At 48.6% G+C, this 22,382-nt stretch overlaps 1 protein-coding gene across 10 annotated transcripts in view; it reads left to right on the top strand.

The window, feature by feature from the left end:
• Nucleotides 1-22,382, top strand: part of IL1RAP (interleukin 1 receptor accessory protein) — a 68,006-nt gene that overhangs the window by 37,648 nt on the left and 7,976 nt on the right. For 3 of the 10 annotated variants that reach the window (XM_048863902.2, XM_048863896.2, XM_048863898.2), the window contains 4 exons: nucleotides 1,336-1,465; nucleotides 4,482-4,630; nucleotides 8,313-8,462; nucleotides 9,138-9,281. In XM_048863902.2, the coding sequence (XP_048719859.1) occupies nucleotides 1,336-1,465; nucleotides 4,482-4,630; nucleotides 8,313-8,462; nucleotides 9,138-9,281 (573 nt within the window). Of the gene's footprint in view, nucleotides 1-1,335; nucleotides 1,466-4,481; nucleotides 4,631-7,185; nucleotides 7,550-8,312; nucleotides 8,463-9,137; nucleotides 9,282-11,164; nucleotides 12,577-16,152; nucleotides 17,974-20,816; nucleotides 21,295-22,382 lie in introns of those variants that run through there. The other 7 variants (XR_007358418.2, XM_048863901.2, XM_048863900.2 and 4 more) reach the window with 7 other exon arrangements.

Raw genomic sequence — 22,382 nt, 5'->3', positions numbered from 1 at the left:
CCCATCTGTAAAATGGAGACAATAGCCCCGTCTGGCCTCCCAGGACTGCTGAGAACAAACCAATTATTGTGTGTGTGGCCATTGTGATGGAGTTCACTCACAGCTAGGGGTGCCTCCTCCTGGCCGCTCTGGAGACCAGCACTGTCCAGGGCCCCCTTCTTCTGCTTGCTGCACATCCTACTTCTGCGCTCTCAGTCTCTGCGACCGGGTGCTCCTTCTTCGTGACTTGGCCCTCAGGCCAGGTCACTATGTGCGCTTCCCCTTTGTGGGATGTCAGTCTCTTCAAAAGAATGGGCTCAGGCCATCTTCCCCTTCACTGCCCAACTGGTGCCACTTCCCCAGTGGCAGGTAGGGGAACCCAGGCCCACCCTCTACTCCGGCTCCCGGCTCAGTGACCCTGCAGTCGGCAGCCCCAATCTGCTCCACCCTGGACCTTGCTGCCTTTTCCCTGAGCCCTTCCTTACCTTCTGGCTCTCCCCACTTCTCTGGGTTTGCCAGCCCCACAGCTCCCTGTTCCCAGGGGGTAACCGCAGGCTACTTGCCTCTGTAGCCCTCAAACGCACCTCCCTTCCCCCTGGCAGTGACTGCAGGCTGCTTCCCTGCAGCCCCCTCTGTTATCAGCTTCCTGCCTTTATGAACCCAGCCCATTCCTCCTCAGGGCTTCCTCATCCAGTCAGGGGGTTACTTCAGCCTCCTGATTGCCCTCAGCTATGGCTTGGCTGGTTGATTGGCCCCTTTCTTAGCCTACATTAACCCCTTCAGGGCCAGTGTGGGGTGAAGACCCCATCACAGGCACGCACAACGTGGTGGTAGGAACCACTTAAGTACCTGGTTAGGGAGAGATTTGTTTGTTTGTTTACTGTTTATTTGTAAAACAAAAGTGAAATATTCCCACTGTTACAGTTATCAGACATTTGAAAATATATTTTGGCCACATTCCTGTTAGCTTTTGTGTCTTTTGCTAGTTTCTCTTCAGAATCTTTTTTTGGCCTGCCTGATTATACTTTTACACTTGACTTGCCAGAGTTCATGCTCCTTTCTATTTCCCTCAGTAGGATTTGCCTTCCAGTTTTTAAAGGATGTCTTTTGATCTCTAACTGCCTCTTTCACTCTGTTGTTTAGCCATGGTGGCATCTTTTTGGTCCTCTTACTGTATTTTTTATTTGCAGTGTACATTTAGTTTGAGCCTCTATTATGGTGTTTTGAAAAAGCTTCCATGCAGCTTGCAGACATTTCACTCTTGTGACTGTTCCTTTTCATTTCCATTTAAACTCGGGCTATAAGAGGCTCTGGAAAGCAGAAGCTGCTGCGTCCACCCTAATCCTCTTCTCCTAGGTGCCGACCTTGTTCTGCCCTGCGAAGTCTACTTCACCTTTCTGAAGGACTCCCAAACGGAGGTCTGGTGGACTGTTGATGGAAAAAATACAGACGATATCACAGACATGAAAATAAAAGTCTCCGAAAGGTAATGTTTCATAAGAAGGACGTTCATTGTATATCTCTTGCAGCCCTCTCCGCTAGCTGCACATGGGATCCCACAGAGAGGCCTGGGGTATTCAGCAGCACTGCCCCTGTTGGCAACACCTAGAGCTCCCAATAGGAAAAGACTGTTCAGGTTATTGGCAAGTCCCAAACGTTAGGAGCCAAGGGTCAAACGTTTCTTAGTGTTAGTCAGATCAAATCACTCCCGGGTGCAATGCAGCACCTGTGCGTAGTTATGATACTTAACCATGATCTGCTCATTGTTTGTCACCAAGTTTTCTTTTAAAAGAGACATCATTAAGATGCTCCATAAGCTAAAGAGGGCTCATCATTGGTAATAGCATCGCAAACTGGCTAGTGTGAGCCACTGCCCTCTAATGGAGCATAAGGGAACTGCATTGCTGTGTGTCAAAGACTCTGTATTGTTAACAACAAAGGGAGGCTCTCTCTTTACGTGAGACAGTTGGTTTTGGAACAGGAGGATGTGAGGCCCTTCCCCACCATCCTCACAATGACCTGTTGAGAGCAATAGATTTGTTACAGTATCTTCCATTCCCTGTTATGTTTTTCATCCTGGAGGGTGCCAAAGTGCTTTATGACATATTTACAGAGATCATGTTGTAATGAACCGTGACTCGTGCATATGCACATGAACTGCAAGTGCAGATTGAACCACTCCCGCCCCGCCAAGACATTAGCACCAAGTACACAAGTCATTACTCCTTGAAATGAAGAACTCCCATAGCTGTGAGATGGCAGCATCCTGGGACCAGCCACTAGAGGGAGACATGGTCACATTCTGTTATTACAGCTTCTCCCGCCACTGGAAAGAAGCCGCCGAGGTGTAGAATATAGCAAGTATGCACAACATTTTAGGACCGGAAGAGAGGAGCAACACCCACTGGAAACTGCCGGGGCGCTGCGGATAGGTTGAAAGTAACGACCCAAACAGAACTTGCAAGGGCTCATAAAAAGTGCTACAAACTGTTTGGAAAACTCTGTTCTGCAGCACAGCACCCCTTAGCACAGTGGTTCTCAACTCTGGTCCACCGCTTGTGCAGGGAAAGCCCCTGGCGGGCCGGGCCGGTTTGTTTACCTGCCGCGTCCGCAGGTTTGGCCGACCGTGTCTCCCACTGACTGCGGTTCACCGCTCCAGGCCAATGGGGGCTGCAGAAAGCGGCGTGGGCCGAGGGACATGCTGGCCACCCTTCAAGCGGTGGACCAGAGTTGAGAATCACTGCCCTAGCACCAGGCTAGGCCCTTCATTCCGTGCTGACTCAGAGGCCAGAATACCATCTTCAGAATCACCCAACAACACCCTGTAGCAGCTGGGATTTCCTTGGAGATGTCTCGTCATGATGTTTAGGTTTAGCATTGCTTGTGTGGGGTCAGGTTAGCATCTACCAGCGGTTTATAAAGAACTGGGTGACTGGTCGTGGGATTTTTGTGTTTGTTTTTTTCCAAACTGTTAGAGGAATTAAAAACCAACTATTAATTTGCCATGCTTTCAAATCCACCTTGGCTTTCGGTTCTAACATTTGGACAGTCATCATTTTGTTCATAAGAATATTAATAAATATGATGGGTAGCAGAATCAGTCCATAATTAGCTTGGGGATGAAGCAGAATTCGTTTGAAGATGAGCATTATTATCATTAGAATGCCATGTACGTAAAAAGGCAGGCCATACTTACAGGATGGGAGACTATCCTGGGAAGCAGAGACTCTGAAAAAGATTTGGGGGTGGGGGTAATCAGCTGAACATGAGTTCCCTGTGCGATGCTGTGGCCAAAAGAGCTAATGTGATCCTGGGATGCAGGGGAGGGGGATATAAAGTAGTAGAGAGGTTATTTTACATCTATTTGTGGCACTAGTGTGCAACCGCTGCTGGAATAGTCTGTCCAGTTCTGGTGTCCACAGTTCAAGAAGGATGGTGATAAATTGCAGCGGGTTCAGAGAAGAGCCACGAGAATGATTAAAGGATTAGAAAACCAGCCTTACAGTGATAGACTCAAAGAGCTCCATCTATTGAGTTTAACAAAGAGAAGGTTAAGGGATGATTTGATCACAGTCTATAAGTACCTATATGGCAGACAAATATTTAACAATGGGCTCTTCAATCTAGCAGAAAAAGGTAGAACACGATCCAATGGCTAGAAGTTGAAGCTAGACAAATTCAGACTGGAAATAAGGCGTAATGTTTTAACAGCAAGAGTAATTAACCATTGGAACAGGATTATGGTGGATTCTCCATCAGTGACCATTTTTAAATCAAGATAGGGTGTTAGTCGAGAAAATCTGCTCTATAAATGATTTGGGGCAAGTTCTCTGGCCTGCACTATACAGGAGGTTAGACTCAGTGACCACAACTCTCCCTCCTAGCTTTGGAATTTGTGCCTCTCTGACTAGGTGTTACAGTAGCACATAGAGGTTTCAACCAAGATTGGGGGTCCAGTGTGCTGGTTGTTGTACAGATACATATTAAAGGACAGACTTGTCTTAAAGAGTTCACAAACTAGACAGACAAAACAAAGTGGAGAAGAAAGGAAATCTTTTTATCCCCATTTTAGAGATGGGTAATTGAGGCACAGAGAGACTAAATGACTTGCCCAGGGTCCCACAGAAAGTTTGTGATGAAGGTGGGTACTAAACCCAGATCTCATGAGTCTTTGTCCAGTGCCTTATGGCAAGCCCACCCTTCCCCTCTAAAATGCCCCAGGACACCAGTTGATCAATCATATTCCTCACACTGGCAATAAGCAAAAGTAATGCCAAGAAATTTAAACAAAACCAGTTCACAGAGGAACCAAAAGGTCAAACTGTTCTGCTGTAAAAGTTTTTGTGAAAAATGAAGCAATTCCTAAATATGGGTGTGATTTGCAAAAAAGGAAAGGCTGAATTCTGTGTGTGTGTGTGTGTGTGTGTGTGTGTGTATTAAAAAAATCACAAACAGTGCAGCCAGTGTTAGCATGTGTAATCCTTTTAACTTTTCTGTTCCAGTGTCTCTACTACCGAACTTGGACACAAGGACATCACAAGGACTCTGACCATTTCCAAGGTCACACCCGAGGACTTGAAGCGCAACTACACCTGTCATGCCAGAAACACCAGAGGAGAGGTTCACCAGACGGCCATGGTGGGAATGAAAGGTAATGGAATTGCACAGCAGCGGCTTAACGGATGCAGCAAAGCAAAAATCATAGACGCATGGTCGAATGTGGAAGAAATTTCTTGGGGCAAGATGGGCCTTGGCTGAATGCGGTCATACAAGGGAATAGGGGGAGTAAATATTTCCTGCTCCCTCTGCTCCTGTGTAGCCTTCTTATTGCTACCCACATTGCACTTCCGGCTCTAGGGAAGAGAGTAGAGACTGCATGCCTGATATTCCCTACTGCGCTCAAGTGGGTATGAAGAAAGATGGGGTGTGGAACCATGGTTCTATTCCCTCCAGGCAGCAAGTGGAGCAGGGCCAAAGAGACTAGTAAGTTGCACCCTGAAAGGAAGGAAAGGACGAACTCTCCCTCAAAGCAAGGGAGAATTCCGTCTGTCACGGTTCCCTGCTCCTGCTACTTCTGGCTGGCGCCGCGACTTGTCACCCTTCTACAGGGCTGAGCCTAAAGGCTCAACCTAGCCCTCAGGGACCAGGGGCTCATGGTGTTCTGCCCCAGGTGTTTTCGAGTTCAGGAGCCGGAACCAGGTTGTTACACTATGTCAGCTGTCAGACCCTTTCGGAGGCGCCATCCAGTTGTTCTTTAGACGTCTGTTATCTCCTTGGTGCATGGACACAGTTCCCATTTATCTCTGTACCACGGGAGGAGAAGATACATCCTGCAGCAGCCAAATTTGATGGCTTTTCTATGTTCATTTCTGCTGACCAAGCTGGGCTGTGTGGGAAGCTGCAGCCTTCTTTGTACTCTGACCCTTCTTTTAAAGCTCAATATCCCAGACACTAAACTACATAAATCATTCTGCCCTAAATGATGGAAGGATATTTTCTTCCAACTCCGTGCCAAGTGGTACATGCAGTGGGTGCTGTCAGCACAGGATGGGGGAGCATTTGCTGAGGCATGGCAGTTCTGGACTGTGCACCAGAAAATCAAAAAAACCATGGGCTGATTAGACTTCCCGGTTGAACTATGCACTGACCTTCCCGTTGGACTCTAGCAATGGTCACTGTCCCAGGCCCTGCTCAGGGTCTTTTCCCCTGCTTTAAACGTGCCACAGCTTTGCAAGAGAGTCAATGGAAACTCGTCATGGGATGAGCACACAAGTTCTTCTAACCAAAGCTATTCATCCCTGTTAAACACGGCATTTTTAGTGTGGGGTGACCCATGCCCTATGCATCAGTAGAACAGGCCCCTGAGTCTGGACTTCACTTAAAGAAACAACTTTAGCCAGTGTCATATAACTGCCCTTCACTAGGAAACCCTAATCTGAACAACCTCTCTAACCCTGGGGCCTCTTTGAAGACAAAAGACGTTGGCAGTCTCTCATTATGGGTTTCCTGGCAGAGTGTCCCTGAGGCAGATCACCACCTTACTGTTTCCCCACCAGTGTGACCGGACAGACAGGAAATGCCTTTTGGAAGTTGCTGTGCTTGAAGCCCTTCAAGGTCACTTTCCTTTGAGATTCCCAGATGGAAACTAGACAGACCTCAGAGCATGAAACACTCCTCACAGCGCTCTGGTTTTGGTCCCTGCCTTGGCTACTGTTGGAGGGTGATCTAGAGAGCCATTGCCAGGACTGTGGGCAAATTCTGGATAAAAAGTATAATTCAGAGAAAAAGCTGACTTTTTTTAGAGCTGTTTCTCGCTTAACCTGAGTGGTATTTTTCCTGTTTCACACACCCATCTCACAGCAGCCAAAACCCTTTCTTCAGGTATGTCCGCACCAGGTTTCCTTAGCTGGGCAGACATTTCTGTTACCTCACTATCCTCCAGTGGGTGACAGCACTGTACACAGAAGGCCTGAGAGACTGCCCGGCTGCACATCAGGAAAGACTGCTGTTTCTAAGACGCTCCACCAGAGAGGAGTCTGCCCTGGTTTAACATATTTCAAATGCAAGATGCCAAAAAATAGCCTTTTCCTGACTTAAGTCGAACAACTCTGTGGCTCCTGCTCTGCCCTACTCTCTGTCAACATGAGGAGTCGTCCTCTGGATTTCAGAGATCTTCATTAGGAAGACACTTGGCTCCTCAAATGTTATACTCTGCTGCCGCCAGGGTTGCTGGGAGAGTAGACATGATGGACCCAAAGGAAGGCTTTCCTCACTAATGACCACTTTGCATCTGTTTTCACCCCTTTTTCTTTGTCTTGGGTGGACAATTCTACAATCTTTGTGTGTCCCTTCAGAAAGGAGCCCCAGACAGAGCATGCAATTAATCAAGGGCAGAGTTTGGTTAGAGCCATTTATCTGCCTACCTTAAGCTTTTCTCTAGCAGTCATCACTGTAGTGTCTATGCGCTTACTTCTTGTATATGGATAGGGAAATTGAGATGCATGGCATGCTGGCCCTTTGTTTAGAAAACAGCCCTCCAGGACCTCACAGAATGCTGTTTCTTGGCTGACTGATGCTTGACTGTCTGCAACTATCTCTCTTTCCCTCCTGTCCACTTTGCCAGACCCCAGGATAGTTGACTGGAAGCTTCTCTTTCTGTAGACAAGTTACTTATGTCTTCTTTTTTCTTTCTGCTCCATTCCACAGCAGAATGCAAGAGCCAGCCTGGATCACTGCAGGCTAAAGTCAACTAGCTGCAGACCATCACATCATGCCACTCGCGGCTCAAGATGGCCAGGACCTAACCTCTCAGTACCATTTGCCTTATAAATGTTAGCAAGTGGGCTTGTATTTCTTTTATGTTGGCTATGAAAAAATTCCCTCCTCTCCCTGCCACTGGTTTATATTCATTTCTGGCTCCTGGTTTTATTCTTCTTGGGATTGTCTCTTTCACTGTTTCCTGTATCTCTTGTACTGTTCGCTACCCATGGAGACTTGCTGGATTCTTTCAGTTTCTGTTTTCTCTTTCTGGTGGTTTGGTTTGTTGGCTAATAAAGCTCAGTTACATCCACGAGTTTTGTGATGCTTCCACTTACTGCTGATGGCTCTCTATTCAAACTGCCACTGTGCATGTCACTTAGTCCAGCTGTGCCCATTAAAAGGTCAGTATTTGCCGAGGGATTCCACACAGTTACCACGTTAATTCGTATTCTAAGGATGAGGAAAAACAGGGGCATCTCAAATACTACTGTTAGCAAACGCTGGCTTCTTGAGAGAGTCTATCTTGTTTAGGACAGGTCATCTTACCTCTTTGCAAACAGTTCAGTCTTTCCAGTGTTTTCTCAGAGCCTTCCTTCTGTCTTGTGACTAGAAACAGTCGGGGGTCAGGCGGCTTTCACAATCGTACCCTCTGAGGCCAGCGTGAGCCTTTGGGCCCAGCCCAGAGTGACGGCCGTCCTGCGGCAGAAAGGAATTGGGACTCGGAGATTCCTCCCTGGCCTTCTGTCTTGCTCCGGGAAGATGTGGGGAGTGATTTACTTCACCCATCTTCAGTGTCTGTATGGGCAGCAGAATTAGCCCTTCAGTCATTTCAGTTCCCCTTCAATTGCCTCCTTCATGTTGCAACCGCCCAACCCCCTAAAACTGCCCACGGCTCGCGCGTGCGTGTGTGTACTTATTTAGGCATTAGCCTTTGATGTCCTACAGGAACCTCCATTTACAGATGGGCTCACATTGTGTTATGCCCTTCGGCTGCCTGTGATCCAGCCATGTGCCCATTAAAATGGAAGCCCAGTGTATTCCATGAAAAAAGATCGATCTGTTTTTAACCCCAGTTCTAGCTCCAAGATACACTGTGGAATTGGCCTGTGGACTGGGAGCCACCGTCTTGCTGGTGGTGATCCTGATCGTCGTCTACCACGTTTATTGGCTCGAAATGGTTCTCTTCTACCGGGCTCACTTTGGAACGGATGAAGCCATTCTTGGTAAGGGTTCCATGGGGTTACAACACCTGCTTCTTGCTGCTAGTCACTTTGGTTCTGGAGATAACTTTTGTGGCAGGCCATTTCTACCCCCTACAGAAGCAGGGTAACACTGACCCTAAATGTCCTTAACTGTTTTCACTTTTCTGGGTGAACTGAATGCTTGCGAGAGGAGCCAGAGGCAGGGTCTAGGAGGGTATCCTTGGAGTAGGTGCGGTGTGGCCATGATAATGTAAGCTCTCCGCACATTGCTCCATTAAGATCCCTCATGGGACCATCTCGAGGGACAGGGCTATGTTGTCCTGTCTTTGGCCTCTCTGCTAAGGGTGTGGAAAGAACAGTCTTCTGTCTTGAGCACAGAATCAGGCTTCTTATGTCACTCTGAGCTCATCCCCCAGGCACGCCACATCGCTGTTTCTTCCTATGGAAAACTGGGATGATAGTAGGTCCCTGGCTGGAATGGCAGGTTTGCTGCTGATCCAGTGAAGGTGTGCCAGGCGCTTTGAGTCCCGCTGAGGCTAGAGAAGCGCAAAGCCTTGTCTGGCGAGATGGCTCATAGGTACAGGTCCGTGGCACCTGTAAGACTCGAGAGCCAGCGGGGGAGGTGGGGACTGAACAATGGGGGAAGGCATGGACCGTAGCCAGTAACAGAAGTGTCTCTCTGCTCCCGACTCTCAGATGGTAAGGAGTATGACATTTATGTGTCCTATGCCCGGAATGCCGAGGAGGAGGAGTTTGTGCTGCTGACCCTGCGTGGAGTCCTGGAGAACGAATTTGGATACAAGCTGTGTATCTTCGACAGAGACAGCCTCCCCGGGGGAAGTAAGTATGTCACGGGGGATGCCCACCATTTATGCCCTTCCCCTTAATTATGTTGGAGGCCGTCGTGATGGAGAGGAGGGTGATAACGAACTGGCCTTTCAAAGCAACGTCCCCCACTCCATTAAACATCCCTCAGAGCAGATTCTGGTGTCTTGCTTCATGTGAAGTTGCACTCAGCTGCAAACACTTCGAGCTAGTGTGTGTGGGGGGGTGCTGCCAGGGTCAAATGACAATGGGTATTTTTCAATGCTCTTTCCAGGAGGTGTGCTGTACAGTGCTCTAAAAGCACCACAAGGCAACCAGCCCCCATCCTTAATTAAAATTTATGAACTGGCCTAAGGAAGGGAGGATAAAGTTATGGGTGTGGACTGAGGAATAGGGGAATTATTACACTAGCCCTGATCAGTAATCCATCCAGTGCATTACCATGTCACTGACAGTGGCTAGCACCCTCTGTGTCAGAGGAAGGTGCAATAAATCCTGTTGTAGCAGTGATGGGATTATCAGTCCCCAGGGAAAGTTTCCTACTAATCCCCATTAGTTAGAGATCAGCTCATACCCTGAAGCACGTCTATCCTTAGTAAATATCAGCATATTAATAACCCTGAATAGCAAATACTACATTTGCATTTATTGGGAGCCCACCCTTTAATGATGGACAGGGCCAAAGGGCTCCACACCCGGGAGTGGCCAAATCCAGGACACTCCTTGGATCAGTTGTACAAACCTAGGGTTGCCGAAGCAAAGATGCAAGAACAGCCTGTGCTCCAAATGCCCCATCTCTTGGGGAATCCCACATGGCTACAGGGCACAGAGGGTGCCAGAACCTCAGTCGGAGGCTAGATAAGGGCCACAGCCATTGAAGTCAACGGAAAGACAGCTCTTGACTTCAGAGGGCTTTGGGTGAGGACCCGGTTATGTCAGAACGTGTGCTGGTAAAAATCACTAGCTAGGTTGTTCCAAAGTAGAGTCTTGTGCACTCAGGTAACCCAAACCAGGAGTGATTCCCCAGTCTGAGCCAGCTGTAAGGGAGATCAGAATCAGACCCTGGGTCCTTTTGCTCTCCTAGTCTCATGCAGAGTCCATTGACAAGGTGTTTGGGTGCCACTCCTTTGACATATAGGAAAGCAAAGATGAATCCCCAAGTGGGTGACGAGGTAAAGCCACTGGGTGGTTGGTCAATGCAAAGCCTGCATGAAGAGGTGAGCCGTACGCCGGCTTGTTTGTTTTTGCCAATGGTCAGGCTCAGGCAGATGCTGGGAAGGAGCAGGCTCCTGCAGCCAGCCCTGGATAGTTCTGTTCAGCAGCTGTTCACTCTACATTGATCCTGTCCGCCTAGCTAAGGCCAGTGGTCAGCAGACTGAGACCTTGCATCCCATAGGGCGTGAATGCTGAGAGAAAGGGGAAGGACCGTGGCTCCTCCTTTCTTCCACCCACTGACAATCCCCGGTGGGAGGAGGCTCAGGAAAACCATTTTTATGTCACCAAACCATGGAGCCAAGTTTAGTAGGGGCCACAGAGCAGTTCTCACCATGTGTTTGCACGGGTGTCGCTTGACAGATCATCTGGCCCTTTACAAAAACTTACAGTTTTATAGCGAAAAGAAAAGGAGTACTTGTGGCACCTTAGAGACTAACCAATTTATTTGAGCATGAGCTTTCGTGAGCTACAGCTCACTTCATCAGATGTTTACCGTGGAAACTGCAGCAGACTTTATATACACACAGAGAATATGAAACAATAGCGGGCTCCAATCCTGACTGGGGGCTTTGGGCACTGACTCAAAGTGAAAATAGCAGGTTAGTTCAGCCCCTGCAAAGTGCCAGACAGCTGAGGGAGGGTTTGCTGAACACTGACAATTTAAGTTTTTTGGTTTTTTCTAGGCTAAATCTTCAGGGTTTATTCTACTTCTTAACACAACGTTGAGGCAGCGGTGGGCTAAAAAGTGCAGTTCTGTGCTGAGAAGAAACTCTGTAAACTTGGCATCTCCTTCCGCAGCAGATCTGCTCCTGGTGCCTGTTAGCAGTCGGCTCAGCAAATTGATATTTTTATTGTTTTCTGCTCCAGTTCACCTTGCAGAGCTGATGTTGCTCTGGGAGAAAGAGGTTCTGTCCCTTCTTGTGCATCAGCAAGATTGATTCATTAAGTTCCAGTCGCGTGTTGGCACAGGTGTCACTGGAAGGCATAATTCAGCCTCCTGTGTCTTTATTGCTGGTGGTGATGTACAAGAAGGAAAGAATCCAGCTTGGCTCTCAGATCCCAGGTAGGGTTTGCAGGGCTGGCAGTTACACAAAAAAATTATTTGCGGACAGGTAAGTTGAAGCTCTTGAGAGGCGATAAACATGGAACCCACAAGGTCATTTTTGCAGTAAGCTCCAGGTAGAGCAGTTCATTAAGGGTGAGATGTGGCTATGTGGCACAAAGCCAGAACCAAGGTCCCGTGGCCCCAGTGTAGGAACAATGATGGCAGGAACAGGGTAGGCCCACATTGTAGGAACATGAATGGGAGGCTCCTCACTCGATGAGGAGGGAAAGACAGTAACAGAAAATGAAAGTACTCCACTTAGGAAGGAATAATCAACTGCATAAATACAAAATGGGAAACAACTGCCTAGGAAAGAGTATTGCAGAAAAGGATCTGGGAGTTATAGAGGATCACTGACTAAATATGAGTTAACAATGTAACACTGTTGCCAAAAAGGTGAACATCATTCTGGGATGTATTAGCAGGAGTGTTGCAAACAAAACACGAGAAGTAATTCTTCTGCTCTATTCGGCGCTGATAAGACCTCAGCTGGAGTACTGCATCCAGTTCTGGGCACCATACTTCAGGAAAGATGTGGACAAATTGGAGAAAGTCCAGAGGACAGCAACAAAGATGACTAAAGCTCTAGAAAACATGACCTGTGAGGGAAGACTGAAAAATTGGGATTGTTTAGCCTGGAGAAGAGACAACTGAGGGGGGACATGATAACAGACTTCAAATACATAAAAGATTGTTAAAAAGAGGAGGGTGATAAATTGTTCTCCTTACCCTCCAAGGATAGGACAAGAAGCAATGGGCTTAAATTGCAGCAAGGGAGGTTTAGGTTAGAAATTAGGAAAAAATATCCTAACTGTCAGGATAGTTAAGCACTGGAACAAATTACCTGGGGAGGTTGTGGAATCTCTGTCATTGGGGGGTTCTTAAGATTAGACAAACACCTGTCATGATGGTCTAGATAATACTTAGTCCTGCCTCAGTGCAGAGAGCGGGACTAGATCAGTGGTTCTCAAAGCCGGTCCGCCGCTTGTTCAGGAAAAGCCCCTGGCGCACCAGGCCGGTTTGTTTACCTGCCGCGTTTGCAGGTGCGGCCGATCGTGGTTCCCACTGCCCGCGGTTCACTGCTCCAGGCCAATGGAGGATGCGGGAAGGGCGGCCAGCACGTCCCTCGGCCCCTGCCACTTCCCCCAGCCCCCATTGGCCTGGAGCGGGGAACCGCAGCCAGTGGGAGCCGCGATCGGCCGAACCTGCGGACGTGGCAGGTAAACAAACCGGCCCAGCCCGCCAGGGGCTTTCCCTGAACAAGCAGCGGACCGGCTTTGAGAACCACTGGACTAGATGACCTATTGAGGTCCTTTCCAGGCCTACATTACTGTAATGAAGCCAAGCACACATGGGGCAGAATGTTTCCAGAGCAGATTGGCCGGTTGCTTTAGGAAATGCTTAACTGTTTCCTTTCCTTCTGGTGTCAGTCCCAGATGCCCATTAACAGACTACTCTCTTCCCTGCCTCGTTATGGTTCACGTCTCAGCTCATTATGTTCCACAGCTATTTTATATCAGCAGGAAGGACAGCTCTGCATCTGACCTACAGCTCCACTGTTCTGTTCGTGCCTTGCTCTCAAACGGTGCGGGCTGCTGTATTCTCTCATAACCCAGCAAATGCACATTCTCCTTGGGAACTAACTATAAATCGTCCTCTGCCTTTCACTCTGGTGTTCTCACCCCCTTTCTCTCCATGTGCGATATCACCCACTCTGCCTCCTCGGGGACTGGTCCAGTTCAAAAGAACAGAGCATCTTTCATCTCAAAGGGTCCCAAAGCGCTTTCCAAACAGCAGGCCCAGGGATTGCTTCATCCGCCTCGGGTCCAGAACCCAGGGGTTGTTTAGCAGCACCACTGTGCGGCAGTTCAGCACAGGACATGAGGAATATCTTATCCATATGAATCGCCTGCAATGAAAAGTGCCATGGGAATTTCAATGACTGCTGGTGGCGAGTGTGTGAAGGTGGCATTTCCAGCAGCATGGTGCCCTCATGCCGCACCAGTACAGCGTGACTCAGTGGGACAGTCATCTCTAGAGCTGGCCAAAAGTTATTCACAAATTTCAATACATGATTCAAATTACTTGGTGAATGTTTTTTACTGTTATTCAGCCAGCTCTAACCAGCATCTGCTGACTGGCCAGCACCACTCCCTGCAGCCCCTAGCCAATCCATGGCACTCTTCCAGCGAAGAGTTGATACAGCCTTTCTCTCCTCGCCTTGTAAGGTCTGGCAGGATCATATCTGAAGGTGGCAGGTCTGCAGGCAGACAGCGTATCCTGCCCTCAGGGCAAGCCTGATCCTCTTCCTAAATTCTCTAGAGAGAGAGAGAGAGAGAGAGAAGCAGCAGGGACCTGTTTAAAAAAATAAGAGCTAAAAAAAATAAATCAGCTAAGTCCAGCACGATAGCTCAGCCGTGCACTGTGCTAGGAACTCCTGGTGGGGCAGAGCTGTCAGTCGAGCTGAGCCGTAATGTGGGTAATTGCAGAGTAGTCGTCTCTTTGTGTCTGATCTGCTGGGCTCTTCACTGTGTGTCCTTGCACAAAAAGAAAAGCTCCTTGTTTAAATCCCCCGTGTGGCATGGTGACGTCTGCCACTGCGCATCTGGCGACACCCATCACCAGGCGACTGGCCACTCCTCTGCCTTGTCTGAAGAAGTGAATCCAGTGCATGGGTCAAACAAGCGTGGCCCCAAGCTGCCTGTGGCTGCTTCCAGCACCAGCCTCTGCGATGTGGCTCCAACCACCTGTGCCGTGCTCCGGAAGCAAAGACCCTGAGCGTGCCACGGGGACGTGTGGAACAAGGAGTGCAGAAAAGGGCTTCCCTCACCCTCATGCTCCCTTGCAAAAGTGTTTTTAAAATGCATCGGCCACCTCCTATGCCAAAACAAGAGAATGTGCCCCAGAAGTTAGTGACGCTCAGTGTGTGAGCACTAGTCCCCACCACACATCTGCCTCTGGCGTGGACAGTGGAGTGGCTGGTATCAGCGCAGCCCGTCTCTTGGGGTGACCAGGGGAGCCAGATTTGCTAAACACGGCTTCCTAGAATGAGAATCCGCTAACTCCTGACAGGCCCCAGCGAATTCCTAAAGAAAGTAGGTCACGGAAATCCACCTGCCAAGCTGTGCCTTCAAGTTTACCTCTCTTTCTCTTGCTCTGCACTCTCATGTCTCTGCTTCTCTCCTGCCTGCCCGCCCATGTCGCTTTGCTGCTTCTCCCTTCCACCCTGACCTAGGGACCCTTCGCCACAAGCCCAACCAGGGGTGCTTCCATACCCATCTGTGTGACGCAGGCTCACAGCAATGGTCAGCAGTTGCCACCTTCTGGTTAGGTCCCCCAAGCGCCAGTCCCTGCCCACCTGGACGGTGAGGAGGTCATTGCTGCTCCCCCATCACACACCACCGGGCTTCAACTCCTCTGCTTCTTAGGGAAGTACCCTGCCCCCAGAGCGTGCGCCTGTGTGATAGGTAGAGGATTATGCTGTCCTTGATGAAGAAGCAGGGGGGAGATGGATTATCCCTCCAGTGCCGCTGGCAGGAGTGAGTCAGGCACCCTTGGCGGCTGAATGCTGTTAAGTTCCAGTGTTACTTTCTTTTCCATGATATTTTCTGCCCGTGAACGATGGAAGCAGCCGCTGGGAGATGCGCTTTCAGAAGGACTTTGCATTAATTTTGTGAAGGTGGCTCAGGCAAATCTGCTCGCTGCTGCTGGAAAGCAAAGGCATCCGCTACCATGTCACTGACTCTCATGGTGTCGCTTTAGAGACCCCACATTAAAAACCTGGGCGGCGGAGGTCACTGCCTCTGGGAACAGTGTGGGGGTGCGGTGATGAGGAATCCAGGAGCAAGAGCTTAATAATGGATCCAGGAGAGTAGTTAGAACTCCAGCAATTCAAAATTATATTAACCCTCAGAACACCCCAGTGGGTGGATAATTACTATCCCCATCTCACAGCGGGGGAAACTGAGGCAGAGGAGTGAAATGATTTATCCAAAGGCCTGTTTGTGTGACAGCAGGATTAAAACGCAGATGTTCCTGGCTTCTCTTAGATCACATCTCCCCCTAGCTGAGGTGATAACATTGCCCGGGGGATGACACCCCGTGACAGTCGTGCTTGGCTCCAGTAGATTGCGGGGTCTCCTTTTCTGTCCCACTTATAACTGGGATAAATCCAGGCCTGCCCAAAGCAGCCTTCCCGCAGTGATCGAGTCTCTCGTGGTAACGTGGCATGATGGCGTTTACATAGCACTGGCTCTGAGCGACCCCAGCCACTCTCTGCTCTTGTGGAGCCTGGCCATTTGTGCTGGAGAGAAGGGCAGCATGGACCGGGGTTGGGAATGGGGAGCAGTTCCTCTGTGGATCAGTAAAGGCCCAGCTGCTGGGAAGGAAGGGGGTGCTGGCTGCTGGAGCAGAGGCCTTCATTGGGTAGAGCTGCCTGAAGTGGTTGCGAAATCCCCATGCAGACACACACAGGGGCTCGGTCTCCCAGGAGGGTCTGCTTCACCACAGTCCCTCAGCGGTGCGTTCTCCGCCGTCGCTAACCAGCTCGGTGTCTTTCTCTCCCAGTTGTCACAGATGAAACTCTGAGCTTCATCCAGAAAAGCCGCCGTCTGCTCGTTGTGCTGAGCCCCAACTACGTCCTCCAGGGCACACAAGCCCTTCTGGAGCTCAAAGCTGGTCTGGAGAACATGGCCTCCCAGGGCAGCATCAGAGTCATCCTGGTCCAGTACAAAGCCATCAAGAAGAGCAAGGTGAAGGAGCTGAAGCGGGCCAAGACTGCGCTCACTGTCATTAAGTGGAAAGGCGAGAAGTCCAAGTACCCACGGGGCAGGTTCTGGAAGCAGCTGCAGGTGGAGATGCCAGTGAAGAAGAAGACCAGGCGCGCTAGCATCAATGAGCAGGAGCTTTCCAATTCCTCCCTGTGAGATGTGTGATAGAGGAGGGATAGCGAGGCTGGGGAGGGGGCAAGAACATACCCGCTGAAGGATTCCATCTTGAGCGTTTCAGAACGGCACCTTCCTATGGCCTTTTAAACTGCCCTGGTCAGAGAAGAGCTCACTGGCCAATGTTTCAAATGTGCCCCCTTTTATTTAGCTGGACAAGACCCAGTCAGCATTACATCCACTCTCAGGGTCTAAATATTTGCCATCCAGGAAGGGTGCAAGCATCCTTTGGGGGAAGGGAGGCGTTTGCACGGGTCAGCGTTCTCACTCTTGGGATCTGACCTGAGCCCTGCCCGGTATTCTGGGACCTCGATCCCCCTTTGTCTCTCCTTAAGACCTTTCATCCCTTCTGGTTAGTGGCTCGTGGCGGTAACGACCCCAGCATGGAAGCACCGGGCCAGTTTGAACAAAGTCCCCAGACGAGCTGTTACGCTCTCAGTAAGGATCCTTGGAGACGGGCGTGGCCACGTTGCTCATTCAGACACTCCTGATTTCTGCTTCAGGATGGGACGTATACTACAACACATGCTCACACCTCGCACTCAGCTGGCTCGTACCATTCTTGGATGTGTTCCCATGGGAACGACTCCCTTCAGGGACTTTACAAATGTGAAGCGATTGTCACAGAAATGTACTTATGTTTTGTTTTGAAGGTACTCCTTGGTGGTATTTGTTTTACAGCCCTTCTGGCAAAAGCTGGCCCAGCTCAGAAACTCTTGGCAGTGTTCCGAGTTTCCAAACCCTTGTGGTGCCCAATCCTCGGAATCGAGGGGAGTTTCATTATTAATACAGTGCCGCAGATCCTTCCTTCACATGCGTGTATGACCCTTATTTGTAGAACAAGCTCAGGGACTGCACAAGGGTTGCAAACGGCTCTGCTTTCCTGCTGAAGAACAGTGTCCCTGTTCAACCTATGCCGCTGGCCATTGGAAAACACTGTGGAAGGAATTAAAGGAGGCATTTTGTTTCAAAACCAAAACCCAAACCACCTCTCTCCAAGTTCTGCCCACATCTTCATGCGCTTGGTATGTGAGTCAACCAGCACATCTGATGCTGCCAGGCATGCTTGGGGTGGCGCTTCAGAGAGGTAACGTCCGCACTTAGGGTGCCCAGGTGTCCCGATTTTATAGGGACAGTCCTGATTTTGCGGGATTTTTCTTATATAGGCACCTCTTACCCCCCCACCCCCTGTCCTGAATTTTCACACTTGCCCTCTGGTCACCCTATCCGCACTTAATGCTCTCCTAGCTCAGAAGTGCAGCAACAACAAAAGGTTAAGTGGGCAACTTTGCTTGTATGTCACCGTGTAGAACAGGCAGACCTCGGCAGGTCCTGTGGTGACACATGGGACTGAGTCTGCACATACTTTCCAGAGTTTCAGGGAAGGCTGAACACCCCTGCACAGATTATTAAGGAGTATCCAGCAATAAAGAGTTTTTATTTATTCTCTTACTTGTCCTGATTTTTGGTTTTGTAGATCTGCACTTTTTAAAACAACAGTTATGGAAGTGTATTTGCCAACCTATACTTTGTTTCTGAATTCCCACTCTCTGAAGTGAGAAGCACCAAGGACACTAGCTGGGCTGGATGTGCAAGAAGCAGTGCGATGCATGAGTGGAGCGGTTCTGGGCCACTAGCCCATGTCTGACGAGTCCTAACAAGCGTCTTTCCTGGTCTTAAGAGTGCCCGTTGGTGCTGGGCCCAAGTGCACCAGTCCTGCCTGCTTTCCAGCTGTTCTTTCAATGCTCTCACTCTGCTCCCTCCTGTTGACATCAGTGGTAAAGCCCCTTCTGTCATCAGTGGCAGCAGGGTTAGGCCGGGTGCTTTTGAAAATTCCACTCTGGGCTGCTTTATCCTGGATTAGACAGGAAGCACCGACACTGGCCGGAATAGGCAAGGACTTGGTGTGCTAAACCGCTGCGCTGGAGTGTAAGCTCGCTGGGGCAGGCGTCTGTCTTATTACAGAGCCCAGCATAATGGGGCCTGGCTCTGGCTGGAGCTTTGAGATTCTTCTGTGATAGAAATGTTTACTAATGATTAATATTAGAGGACAATTAGTTCTCAGGGCAGGTCAGCTCTTCCCTGCTTTCCTAGGGGAGGAGGATTGGTTTTTCCATATGTCTGTAGAATTGTTAATCATTTACTATTGTCCTAAAATTCTCTTTCTCCCTTGGGGCACCTAGATGTCTTGGTACATGGGGGCATTTTTGCTTTATTCTGGAATTGAGTGTTACTCCTGGCAAATGCATGTATATTGTTTGTGGCTAAGATTGTAACTCTTGGTTGACCTGTAACTCGCCCTGTCACTCAAGCAGTGTCAGGCTATCCAGAGCTGCTCACAAGCTTGAGTACCAACCTCAGGGCAAATTGTGAAGAAATGGCACAAACACCAAACTGGTTGTGAGTCCTATACCTAGATTTCACTAACCAAGTATCTAGTGTGAACTCAAGCATTCTGACAGCCTTAACATGGAGTCACAGACGGTCCCCTTGGGCAATCCGATCTATCTTGCCACTTAGGTAAGCTTGTCCTTGTGATAGATGGTCCTTTACCCCCGCAAAATCACAACAATATTCAGGTTACTCCCAGTCCCAAACATCCAGTCACTGACCCCAGGTCAGTTTCACCCTAGTATCTCACCAAAGCCAACACTTGTAGCCAATCCTATAATAAACAAACAAGATTTATTAAGTAAGAAAGAAAATGAAAGCTATTTTCAAGGTTAAAGCAGGTAAGATACACACACAAATGGGTTACAGTCTTAGGTTACAAAGGGGTAATAGAAGGTGCCGTAATATGCAAGCTCTATGTTCTTTAGGACTAACCCAGGCCTGGGGAACTCTGTTAGGCTTAGAAATCTTTGCCTCTAAGAGTTCAAGCAGCACAGAGCTTGAGGTTCTTCTTGCTGGACATTTTTATTCCCTTCCTCCCTGAGTTCAAACTGATGGGATGAATTTACATGCAGGTCTCCTCTTCTGATAGGGTGGGGAAGGGGGCGAATGCAATTAATAACCAATTTATTCTTTGATGTTTCACAATGGCTCATTTGGTTTCAATGGGCCTTCTTGCAGAGCAGGGCAGGGCCTAACCCCTCCTGCAGGAAGCCAGCATTTTACATGAGTTAGTGCTCCTTTCCTGTTTGATGAGTTACACAGCTACAGAGGTCTACAATGCAAACACTTAATGGTACCTTATAACCTGGGCTACAGATGTTAAGCGAGATTAATACATGCAGCATTCTACAAGTATTTCATAAAGTCTAAACACATTTTTATAAATTGAATACCTATTTTAATACTTCTACCCCACAGCTGAGCCAGACGGGTTTCCGGCTCTGCGTTCGTTAGGTTTCAGTGGGGACCTAGGGGCCTTGGCATGAGCTGGCTCCTGGTCTGCCAGCGTCACAGTCCCTGTGATGCCCATTGGTGAGACTGGGACACGCATTGTGGAGCCATTGTTAAAAACAAACAGCTAGAATCTGTGCACTGTCCAACCAACTGGACAGGAATAGTTGTGCTGTCCTGGAGAGACAGCCAAGGAGCCCAGCTGTAAAACGTCCTGGCTTAGGTCCCAATCCGGCAAAGCCTTTACGCACATACTTAGTTTTAAGTAAATGAATAGTCCTGATGACTCCAAGTCCCAAGTGGCTTCCTGGAAGTCAACAGAACTGCTCATTTGCTTAGGATAAAACATGTATTTTGCTGTGCTGGAGCCGTAATCTACCGCTGGCTCTGCAGTGTGGTTTCCTGGCGCCGTAAACTCAGTCTTCATGTTGTCACTTGTGATATAATCAGCACCTCACAGTTTATAAAACTGCGTAAAGCCAGGATTAACCTGTAAAGTGCATTGTTTTGTCCCATTTCTTCCTGCTGGGGCTTTGGAATCTCTTCACGTTAAGCATCTCCTTGCGATAAACGCAGCCAGAGTTACCATCAAGTAGCTGTGACATCTGAATGCAGGATGGAAGGCCCCACATCACACTCCAACCACTTTTTGTTGCATTCTAAATTGACTTAAAAAAACAGCCTGCGTGCATGGAATCTGAATGTCCCCACATCTCCCAGCCATTAGCATCTTGCATCTCACTGCTGGCTCAGGTACCGAGAGACCCTTAGTTACTAGGTTAATAGAGATTTATTTTAGGACAGAAAATCCCTGTGTTTAATTTTACTTGTTTGATTTAATATGTTTTTTAAAAAATAATGGACCAGACCGTCCTCTAGTGTAAGTCAGCATAACTCCAGCAGCATCAATGATTCAAGATGCTTGTGCCCATTCCCCGACAGGATTACCAAGAAGCAGGCCATCTCCATCAATTCAATGAAGGATCAAAGCATGCAAGTTACCACTGACTGCAATGGGAGCTGTTAGGCCAGCGTTCGGCTTTTTGAATGTCCCTTGCATAGGGCAGATGCTGGGGCCCATCCCAAATAAGCCTATCCACTTATTTATGAATGGCATTTGGTTCCCAGTGCAGGATTTTAGCACAGCTTGTACCTTTAATTTGGTGCGTTCATCTGATTCTGTGCTGTAACTTTACATTAGTCAACAGATAGCTAAATGTAAAGTCCTTCATTTTATCTCGCTGTGGAGGAGGACCGGCTTTGCACACATTGGAATGGACTTTGCTTTCCATTTCATTTGCTGTTTTAAGGCCTTTTTCCATTCTACGTTTTCTCACTTTTGTGATGTGTCAGTGTTGTTGGGTTTTATATACATATTTTTACTTTTAAATAAAATGTTTATTTTCACTTTTGCATTTAAGTCCTTGCACGGTTCTCCTGAGTTTAATTTTACTCCATTTCTTCATCAGCAAATACGTGTAGCCAAGGCAAAATGTTCTGTCCCAGCGGCAGCATCTATTGTAAATAGAACCCTAGCAGGTGGAATTCACCCCTGTGCAGAGACCCAGCATCATGAGGCCTAGGTACCACCTTAGTCACATGTATGCCATCCAAATAGCGGTACCTATTCATGTTATAAATAGCACCCAAAGGCTCCAATCAGGACTGGGCCCCCTTGTTGTAGGGGCTGCACACACACATACACACAGAAAGTCTCTGCCCTGAAGAGCTTTCAGTCTAAAAAGACAAAAGGGGGATGGCATGGCTATTACCCCCATTTTACAGATGGGGAAACTGAGGCATGGAGTAAGTGACTTGCCCAAGGGCACGCAGGAAGTCTGTGTTAGAGCTAGGAATTCATCCTTAATCAAAGTCAACCTCTCCCTTAGGCTTATTCTCCCATCACCCATTTGTCCGAGAAGGCTTCTCATTCTGCTCAGGCTTGCCTTTTTCCTGACGACTACATACTAGCAGGTTGTTGATGCACAAACTAGCCTTTCCAGACTGCTAGCCAAATGAATGCTTAGGGCACCAGATGTACTCTAACTTTACAGCCTTTAAAGAGCTAATAGAAATCTGTCGCTTTTAGATTCCTTTTGCACATAACTTTGGGGTGCTCTGCAGTGCGCGTAGATGCTACCTAAATGTGCAGGCACCAGACCAGAGACCTTCACAACAAAATCACTAGCAAGTAGGATTGCAGGAAAAACCTGCAGGAAAAACCAGTCTCCGTCCTCCCCGCAGTCTGGTTCTGTATTGCACAGCTGAGACCAGACAAGCTTGTTAAAACTGCTCAATGATGCAGCAACGTAACCTTCCCGTGTGGCAGCTCCTAGACGTCAGGGATCTGAACAAGGGCAACGGAAGTTGCTGGGTGCGCTCCTGTGCAAAGGCAGCTCTTTATAGGCGATTTTTCTTCTTGTGTTTATTAAAGTTTTCCCTCCAGCACGCTCTGCCCTGGTTAAACACTACCAGCCCCAGCTACCCTGTGCCAGATGCCATCACTCA

The sequence above is a fragment of the Caretta caretta genome, chromosome 9, assembly GCF_965140235.1.
Source record: "Caretta caretta isolate rCarCar2 chromosome 9, rCarCar1.hap1, whole genome shotgun sequence".
NCBI lineage: Eukaryota > Metazoa > Chordata > Testudines > Cheloniidae > Caretta > Caretta caretta.
The sequence above is the reverse complement of the archived record's forward strand: the minus strand, read 5'-3'. Positions and strand labels throughout refer to the sequence as shown.